This window comes from Limanda limanda, chromosome 16 (genome assembly GCF_963576545.1).
Source record: "Limanda limanda chromosome 16, fLimLim1.1, whole genome shotgun sequence".
In the NCBI taxonomy this organism is placed as follows: Eukaryota; Metazoa; Chordata; class Actinopteri; order Pleuronectiformes; family Pleuronectidae; genus Limanda; species Limanda limanda.
In genome coordinates this window covers 6,434,057-6,443,801 of record NC_083651.1, presented here as the reverse complement: position 1 = coordinate 6,443,801, position 9,745 = coordinate 6,434,057, and the positions used below count along the sequence as shown (strand labels likewise).

The following is a 9,745-nucleotide window of genomic DNA, read 5'->3' as shown; positions in this document are numbered from 1 at the left end:
TGATTCCTAACTGCTACCCAGTACTGTAGACAACTGCCTCAGCCCCTCCACCACCCCAGCATCCACCTGTAGGCTCCAACGGGGGGGTTACAGTATTAGCTCATCACTCCCATCAGTCCTGTGTAATCATATGGTAAGTGATTAAGTTGGAGCCTAGACACCAAACACTAAACCTGTTCTACTGTTGAATAAAGAATCGAACGTGAGTTGTCTGACTGAACTTGATAATTCGAGAGCTTCTTTGCAGATGTGGCAGTCAAACCATTTTACAACAGAGAATTAACAATATATTCACTTTTATTATTAAATTATACATCTATACAATAGATCCTTAATAAAACTGCAGCTATACAAATCATTAAGAAGTACCCACATGATATAACCCATTGCAATAGAACCTAAAACACTCTGAGAGGTATGTATTCATTCTCTGATACTGGAGATCTGCAGACTATCACATTGTGAGACATACTTAGTTTACAAGGACATGCACAGATGGGGTCCGGAGGCTCAAGACCCGATCTTTTCACCGGGCCGCTGGTGTCGCGTCACTTATAGTCACGCGATCTTTAGCCGTGGCGGTGGTGGGGTTCCAGGGAAGGGTGAGAATTGTTTGTCAGTCTTTTCATCCGTCAGTCCATCAGCGGGACTCCAAATACTTGACTTGAGCATCTTGGATTGTTTCCCTTCACTTTTTATACAGATATGTAGGATACAAAGGAAACGGATTATAATGACTCGGCCGACACTGCAATTCATAACAGGACTTAAAAAAACAGGATTTTTTATGTGTGTGGGCGTAGGCTTAACGCTAATGCATAGCATGTTAAGCTCAAAGCACAAAAGATGTTGACAACGACAGCTAACCTGCCTACGAGCAGCTGAAGCCAGTGGATTATGAACTAAAACTGAGCTAAACACGCTGACATCTCTTTTCCTCTGGTGTCACCTTCTTGGAGGGTTGCTAGTTCAATCCATGGCTCCTCCGGTCCGTGTATCGCAGTGTCCTGCAGCAAGACACCGAAACCCACATTTTCGGTGTGTAGAAGCGCTATATGAACGCAAAGTGCGACTGGGTGAATGTGTCGTTAAAACTAGAAAAGCGCTACATAAATGAGTCCATTTACCTTTTCTAGTGATAATGGTCTATAAAAAAAAATTCTCTCCATTGTTTTGTTTTTAATCCATGCTTTTACTTGTTGGGTGTGTAATGTACTCCCCGGACCTCTGGGTGTTTTTTTTTCGTCTTGTTTTCGTGTGTATGATTTTGTTTGTATGATTTTGTTTGTATGATAAACCACCGGAAGATTTACAGTATATAAAAAGGTGTTCTGCTTGAAATATATAGAAAACACCACTTATCCCTGTATCCATATTGTAAAGAAACAAACAAATTATATCACTGCTGGCTATAATGCTGTAAAATAACGGACAGACTAGCAACTGCGATGAAGGAATCACAACTATTTTTTGCCTGCGGTACGAATTCAACTCAAAGTACTGTGGTAAAGTGTAGTAGAGAAGGTACTGACAAACTTACTACTTTGAACGGAAAAAGATGCAGGATTCCTGTACATACAATACAAAACTGCCCGATTACCAAAGGGAACTGATATGTTCCTACCAGTATGAGAAGGTGGATAAGTGTAGATGCTAGCGAAAGCAGTTTGATTGTTAAAACCCCCTTAATGTATGTGTTTGTTGAAGTACTTTTTTTTGGGTAATTTAAATACTGTACTATAATTCCGCTTTGCTAATTTCTTATTTCTGCTACTCTCATGGTACAATATACACAAGTGTTTTTAGATTTTTACACACAGGAGAAATAACTCACAAATAAATATATATAAATAAAAATACATCACATTACTAGATTTCTGTCTGAATGATCGCTCGACTTAAAAACCTGAAAGACTTGAAAGTGTTGAATTAATAAAAGAACTCAGAACATCCTGGAATCATCTGACTTTTTAAGGTTTGTCAATCTCCATGCTACTGCAGACAGGGGTGCGGTGGGAAGATGATGTGAATAACTGGGAAATTCCTTTTATTTTGTGTAGTGTGGGCTGCAGAACTTAACCCGTTGTATGCAAATGAAAACTGCCTTTTTGTGCAAATCACAAGGAAAAACTTCTAAAATGTTGAAACAAAAAGTTGTATGCAAATTAGGCACTCATACAGTATAGGCAGTATCGTCCCCGTTTCTTCTTCTAAGACATTCACCACCACTGGAAAAAAACAAAGACAGCAGCGAACGCGCGCATATCTTACAAGCCTGGCCTACATTTCCTGACTTGCCAGTACAATTTAGTCCCACTGAAATGTGGAAAATATTCAGCATCTGAGGGTTTCAAACAAAACATTTGAAGTTTTGCGCATTTGCGGATTGGAGCTCCGGCTCGCCGCGCGTGTGGCGTCCACCCCCCCGCAGAACGTCCGATTTTTGCTTTACACATTTTGCAACGACAGAAACCACAGCAGCTCGATTGGGACAGTTTCACCGACATCAAAATACACTAACAGCTGTAAAGATTCAGCCACTCGCGTGTTCTTGTACAGAGATGTTTTGTTGTAAGAAATGCTGAAGCGGCGCATCCGTTTCCCGCCCCACCTGCAAGTCCAGTTTGTAAGAGAAAGGTACTTTTGCAACTTAGGGCTGGAGAGAGCACGCTGTGTCAGATGTAGTACTCCTTCATGTTGTCCCTGATTGGGTTGTGGAGCTGCAGCTCTGTCCTGTAGTCTGTGTACACGCCTTGTCTGTGCTCCTCCTTGATGCTGCTGCTGGTGCTCCGCTGGGCCTGACGCTGCTGGTACAGGAGGCGGCTCATCACGGCCAGGGCGCACACGGCGATGAAAACCACGGCGGTCACCACACCTGAGAGCACAGCAGGGGAGATTCATCAGAAGGTGTCAGTCGAGCAGGTCCCATCGAGCCTCGGTTTTTTACCTCCTGATCTAAACTGGTTATGTGACGACAGCTGTGATGACAGCAGAGTTAAAATACTGTCTTAAGATTAGGGCTGGGCAAGTTAACTCGTTTTAATCGAGTTAACTCAAGTGATGAGTTAACTCGATTGTTTTATCCGCCAATTATTTTCTATTTTCCTGTTCTGCAGCAGTCAGCAACAGACTTTCACAAAATAAAAGCCTGACTTTCACAATAAAACTATAAATAATCAAACCTGAGTTAATGCGAGATAAAATAATTAATCGAGTTAACTCATCACTTGAGTTAACTCGATTGAAACGAGTTAACTTGCCCAGCCCTACTTAAGATACAAAGTGCAAAACCTACATTTATGCTTGATTATTACAAATTAACACAATGTTCTGATACTAATAATGAAAGAGATTATGAAACCAGAATCTTTTTTACCGCCCAATACTACAATACTGACCAGGGACTTACCCACTGATGGTGTGAGGCTCTGTTTGTTTATTTAAATGATCATTATTATTTAAATTGTAGCTTGTTTTTTAACAATGACCAATGTAATTGCAGTGGTCATGACTGTTTTTCAGTGATTCCTAAGATGTAGTTATCAAACCATTCTGACAAAGAAATGTCACCTTCCTGCAGTTTTTATTGTGTAAAATAAAAGTTTTCATATCTGCAAACATAAACGCTGATTCCAATCTGCGAAAGATAAATTGGTCATGATGATCAATTATGATGTTTATGTTTTATATTGTATATCGATGTGTTTAAAAAGCATAAATTCATGTTTGGGATTTTTCCGTTTTTATTTGTCTGTAATTCCACATCCACAGTTTGCTCATGTTGCATAGGCCTCTTGGCACAGCTGCTGCTGACAGACAGGATTTTCTGGAGTCTTTATGTAATAAGAATTTAAACATAAATACTCATCAATTCTGCATTTTTTACTCTGTAAAATAAAACTTTTATTACCAGCATGATAAAAGGTGAAAGGCTCATATTGGCCAACCTCTAAATAAATCGGGTTCTAGTAAAATGTGAGATTTACTGCCTCAGGTACGAGGATTTACCACAAGACTGTAAAAAACCCTGCTTAGTGTTTTGATTTGCTGACATAAAATTCAGAATGTGTTGATTAGCATATTTGCAATCCAGCGAACAAATAATTCTTAGCTTTTTTGCTTCATTTTGTCTTTTTCCTGATCAGTATGTCACATTTCTCTCGTCCAAAAAACAAGACAGTTAACAGTCAAACACAAAGCAAACGTTCCCTTGTTAAGAAAACACCCAGAAATCCTTTAACATCACCATCACCATCATCAAGTTCAATTTAAGCTCAAAGTAACAGGGGCTTAACGGGCAATGAAATGATGAAAATTAGCTTTAGCTGAGGCTGAGTTATCAAGAGAACGGAAAAAAAGAAGGAATTAAGAAGATGGCAAATGTAGAGAATTACAAATAACACACAGCTGGGACTCATCTTCATTTAACCAAAGAAAAATAAAGCAGCGCAGAGGAGAGGAAGAAAACCTGAAACATACCTGCGATCACAGCCAGATCTTTCTGGTTTCCGTTGCTTGGCTGCTCGTTGTCTTTATTGGCTGTTACTGCTTGATCTGGAAACACAGAAAGAAGAAAGAGTGAAGTCATTGATGTCCCCGTTATGCAGGAGGTATGGTTGTCATGTGTGCTTCAATGCACTGCTGGAGAAGCTGGAGAATTACACAGAATAACATGAGACAACGACATTTGAGTTTCATCTCTCTCCAACTCGCTGCAGGGGCACTTGAGTTTCCTCTCTTTAAAATAACACTATGCAACTTTTTTTTTACCTTAAAACAGCAACTTCTAAATTAGTTTGCTGGTTCCGGAGGTGAGTGTTTTTCTAATATCCTTAATAATCTATTCGCTGAGTTGCATTTAGTTAAACGTGATTAGTCAGGGACATGGAAATTCGCCCTTCAAATGATTTGCCGTTAAGCCTTGATGCTGAACTGTAGATCGGTAAAAAGACAAAGAAGTCATTAAAAACAACGTTTATCCCAATAATCAGCAGGAGACTTTAAAAATATCTTAAAATAGCAACTTCATTAGTATTTCCGGCCAAAGTTATAAAGACACTTAATTATGTGCTGTTAAATTGTAATAGGGGGATTAAAGCGACACGATGAAACTTTTCTTTACCTTAAAACAGCAGCTTCATTAAAGTGAGTTTGATGGTTGAGTGAGTGTGAACATGGAGAACGTCTCCTCTCTCATTCCCACTCCTCACCCTGAACGTCTGTTCTATGTAACCGTGGTGAGTGGGTAGGATCTCCTGTGAGAAGTGTGGAACTGACTGAGGGTCACAGCTTCAGCTGTCAGAACCAGGTCCATCAAGTTGAAGAGTTGAACAGACCCAGAGATCATTAAAAACCAGAGTTTATCTCAAATATTCAGCATTAAACCTTGGAAATATGAAGAATTCTAATCCGAGCGCGGTGGATTTGTTAGAGCCGCAGCTCTTCTGGTTCAGGAAGCAGGGGATCATGGGAAATATCCAGCGTTCAGTTGCAAAGTAATAGTTAAATAGTCTTGCTTTAAGTTTTCCTCCAGCATACAGAGGCTGGGTGATAAAAGAAGGTTAAACCTTGGTCTGGGGGAAGGTGGAGATGATGGAAGCTGATCTGACGCCTGTTGACTAACACGCGTTCAGGTGTCGGACTGAATTTGTTATGAATAAATTAGCCTCAAAGCGAGTGACTGGTTGAATGTTGTACCTTCCACAAGTAGAGCTGATTCATGGAGCTGCCCAAACGATGAGCTCTACCTGCTTAACTCCAGCTGCTGCCTCACCGGTCAGGACAGCATCTTAAAATAGCCCAACTTTTATTTACGTTATATATAAATATGGATGCAGATGTCCAATATGAGTCACTGCCTTCCCTCACTTTACTGAAGACACTTTATTTCAAATCATTAGTTTCTGCACTTTGTTTAAAAGCTCTAATGGAAGCTGTGCTGTGTGCAGCATTAGTGCATCTGTTCAAATAAAACATATACAGTACATGCTTTTACTTGTGATTAACTTGTGCTGTTTTCCTTTTGCTGTCATGAGGCTGCGAACGGCTCCATCAATTCAAAATAGGAATGCATGTTTGTTTTCAGGCAGACGACTGAAATGATTGTTTGCCTTCATATGATGTGCTGACTTTTTATTTCCACTTTTAGCAACTTCTGGGGTTAAACCCAAGTTTCATCACTATATAATTGATCAATTGCTGCGTAAAGTTCACCTGCACGAAGTTATCAAAATAACAGTAGGTATTTAATGGGATTTTAATGAACCATTTTAAATCCCTTGTTGAAACTCATTAAGTTTACCTCATGGGTCCAGCTGTTTTTCTGTTATTCTACAGTTTTTCACAACATCAATAAATCCAGACATTTTCACCACCTGAGAATGAGCTGAGCAGGACAACGAGAATAGTTGGTTGTTGTTTATGATAATGATTGTGATCAAAATAATTGATACCAATAATAGATTTAGAATGATGAATTTAATGAGCTCAAAATATTGAGGTTTATATTTGCTGTATAAAAGTGTTTCGACAGGCTGATCATTTTTTGGTCTTCACTCAGTTCACTGGCAGTCACAGAAGAATGTTACAGACAGATAATAATCACAATGGAGCAAAAAGTCAGCCGCTCGGAGAGGGCGAGGACGAGTGCTGCCTTCAAATGTTTCACTTCGTGTTATACATGACCTCAGACACTGGAACTTTCTGAAAGCTCTTGATTCTCAAGTTGTGACGAGTTGGTGGACATTTTCAGAAATGCTGAATATATTGTAATTTTAGTTGTACAGAGTTTGTGTGGAATTTTTATTACATATCTGATGAAAATGCTGATATTCAAACTTTACATTCTCCTTCTGCCTTTTCATTTCCTGAATTGAGTGTCAAGTTGCATATCAAATATCGTCCAGATTGTGTGTTTCCCTGTGATTGTTGCATGAAGCTCAACCTGGACTGGACTGTGAGTTTTTACCCTGCAGAGTGTGCGAGGTGGACTCTGCCAACGCTCCACAGTTGGATTGGACCAACGGACCCCGGATGGTGACCAGTGAGCTTCCTCGATTGGTCAGCGCTGCCTTCAGCGGTGCCACGTGATTGAACTGGACCGAGGAGAGGCAGCCAATGAAACCTTTCGAAGCCGCATGCATTACCTCCTCATTGAGGTTCTCGCTCCCTGCAGAGAAACAGTTCAGTGTTACTGACGGGGACACGATTGATTTTTTTCTAATTGCAGCAATTTCTGAGTATCTAAGTCAAGAAAGGTGAAATGAACAGTTGGGGACAAAAGTAGGACGACGGGGGGCTGACGTGGGAGTTTTACAGAAATATTCGGGCGAGCACTTACTGGTGACTTTGCCCAATGTCAAGGATCTGATTAGGATCAGCTCTGCATCGGATGACAGCGTGTACTTTCTGTGGATGTCCTGGTCGATCTGGTTGAGTGGAGAGAAATCAAATAACAAGCCGATTACAAGAAATCTGAACCCGGGCAACACCAGCAGCAGCAGCACATTTCAATACATTATAGATTGAGAACTGTATTCTCTGCAGCTCCACACAGTGCATCCGCCCAACGCCGACTTTCAAGTCATTTAGACCTTTCCTGCGTCGGCTTCGTCGCGTTGAATCTGATGCATCACTTAACTTGATGATCTGCAATTGTTTCTGCAGGATTTCGATCTGGTTTACGGCTGTTTGTAAGAGGCCTGCAGAGATAAATCTGTAGTGCAGCCCAAGAGCTTTAAGATAGTGAGCAGAGAAGGTCACATCTGAGTCCTTGGATTTGATAACATGTGTCATAGTTAGATTCATAAATACAGTGATAGGCCTGTTGATTATTATACCAGTAGAGATGTAGTTATTTCATTTAAAATATCTTTATTGTTGTGCTCAATTCAAGTGTGGTATAAAGAAGATTGGAAACATCTCTTTTTTAGGATCTTTTTTAACAACATCTAATGGACTTCATCAGCAGATGGAGCTTTATCATCTCATGAGGTAAATGTGGTCATATGATAACAGGTGGTTTGACGTGAGAGGCAAGATTGATACTGTTCTTCAGTGATGGGCGATGTTAGTCCTTTCTTATTTTAGTGTTTAAAAATACTATTTTGACTATTGTTTGTATTTATTTTGTGTGTTGTATGGACCTCATTGGCCGACTCAATATTGACAAAACTATTTTACATTTGAACAATTCTATGTAAGGGGACACATATTTCCTGTGTCCCATCAACTACAGATGAAATGTTGCCCTACAGTGCTTTTTACAACATTAAATAGGTCCCGACCCAACTAGAAAAGGTCTGGACACCCTCAGTCCTAAGCTACTGGGAATATGTGATGTCAGGAGATCTGAAATGAAGATGAGCTCCAAAATTCACCATTGAAATCTTAAAATTCTAAAATTTAGAGAAAGCCAATGAAGAGAAGCTTAAATGAGAGTAATATACCCTAGGATGTAAAGTTAATGTGAGGCCACTGAAAACACTCGGTAGAGATCGGGGGTAACATGTGGTTAAAACAGCAACTAAAAACCTCTTATTGCCCCTCAGTTGTTTAACACTGTAACCTTGCTGCAGTAAAAGTAAAAATGCACTTCAGGGTGCATCAGTGTGTCATAACATCACCACTGTGTGCGGTCAAAGGTGAAAACAGACCCGAAACTTTCACCCAGAGGGGCAGTGAGTTGCTTTTTTATCCTGGTGCTAAGTTATTCTATAAATAGTAAAAATGTTGACACTAACCTCTGGTATGAAATGGACTGTGAACTCAGAGGACCACTGCTGAGAGCAAACACAACTCTCTATCTTTATTTTACACTGCACTGTTTGAACTGCACATTTCTCCCTGCACACTGGATATTGGTGCAGAGCAGCTTCCTGTCCATGTTGTTTTTTAATCCTCGTGGAAAACTTAACTTTAAGAATACAAAAGCAGGTTGCATCATTCTCCAGTGTTCATTTATCAGTATTTACCTCAGCAGGTATCAGATGTAGAAGTTTAAAGCAAAACTGACAGTATGGATTTTTTCTCACCGCTGATATAAAGCAGCGAATAACCGAGTCTTTGCGGCAGTGGAGCTTTGCCTGGCTCCCTGGGTCCGGCATGGCTGTATTGCTGTAAAGTGTTACCGTCACAGTCTTAGCAACACTTTATAACTTTTACTGAGCCACAGCCCCCGTCTGCAGCAACACAACGTGATTCATTTGGGTCCAAGTGGTTTTCATAGAGTATAAATCCATAGACTGTAACCAAAGATGGACGACAGGCCTCTAATTCCTCCTACTATCCAGAAATGAAGCCAAAATATTCAGAACAAGAACGCTGCCATCTTGCACAAATTACGTCATTTGGAGGCAGAGTCAGCGCAGTGGTGATCGTCAAAACTAGGTCATGAGGAAACTCGTGCTTAGTGAATCAGTCTGAGCTGCAATAGCATCAAATGAATAAATTAAAACAAACTTAACAGAAATCTAAACACTACCTAACATAACAGAAGCCAATTTAATATGCTCTGTGACTTTTTAGTTTCATCTATGTCCAATTTAATAATATGGAGGAGACAGGGTTTATGGGACACCCTGTGGGGGTTTCGACACACAGAAGGAGGGGTCCCAAGATGATTTCCAGTAATCAGATACAATTAAAATACAATTCTTAAGATAATGTTATCCCTTATTGTTCTAAAAGCAACAAAATATGAGTTAAAACAAATTCTAATCAGCCTTATGATTTTCTCTGTGTAAAG

The 9,745-nt window shown here is 40.0% G+C and overlaps 1 protein-coding gene across 1 annotated transcript in view; it reads right to left on the bottom strand.

Annotated features, from left to right (window-relative positions):
- Positions 1-2,675: 2,675 nt before the first annotated feature.
- LOC133021663 (contactin-associated protein-like 5) overlaps positions 2,676-9,745 on the bottom strand; it is a 91,782-nt gene continuing 84,712 nt past the window's right edge. The window contains exons 21-24 of the mRNA XM_061088610.1: positions 7,340-7,427; positions 6,968-7,168; positions 4,480-4,554; positions 2,676-2,875 (exon numbers count right to left, since the gene is read on the bottom strand). Coding sequence (XP_060944593.1) covers positions 2,676-2,875; positions 4,480-4,554; positions 6,968-7,168; positions 7,340-7,427 — 564 coding nt within the window. The remainder of the gene's footprint in view (positions 2,876-4,479; positions 4,555-6,967; positions 7,169-7,339; positions 7,428-9,745) is intronic.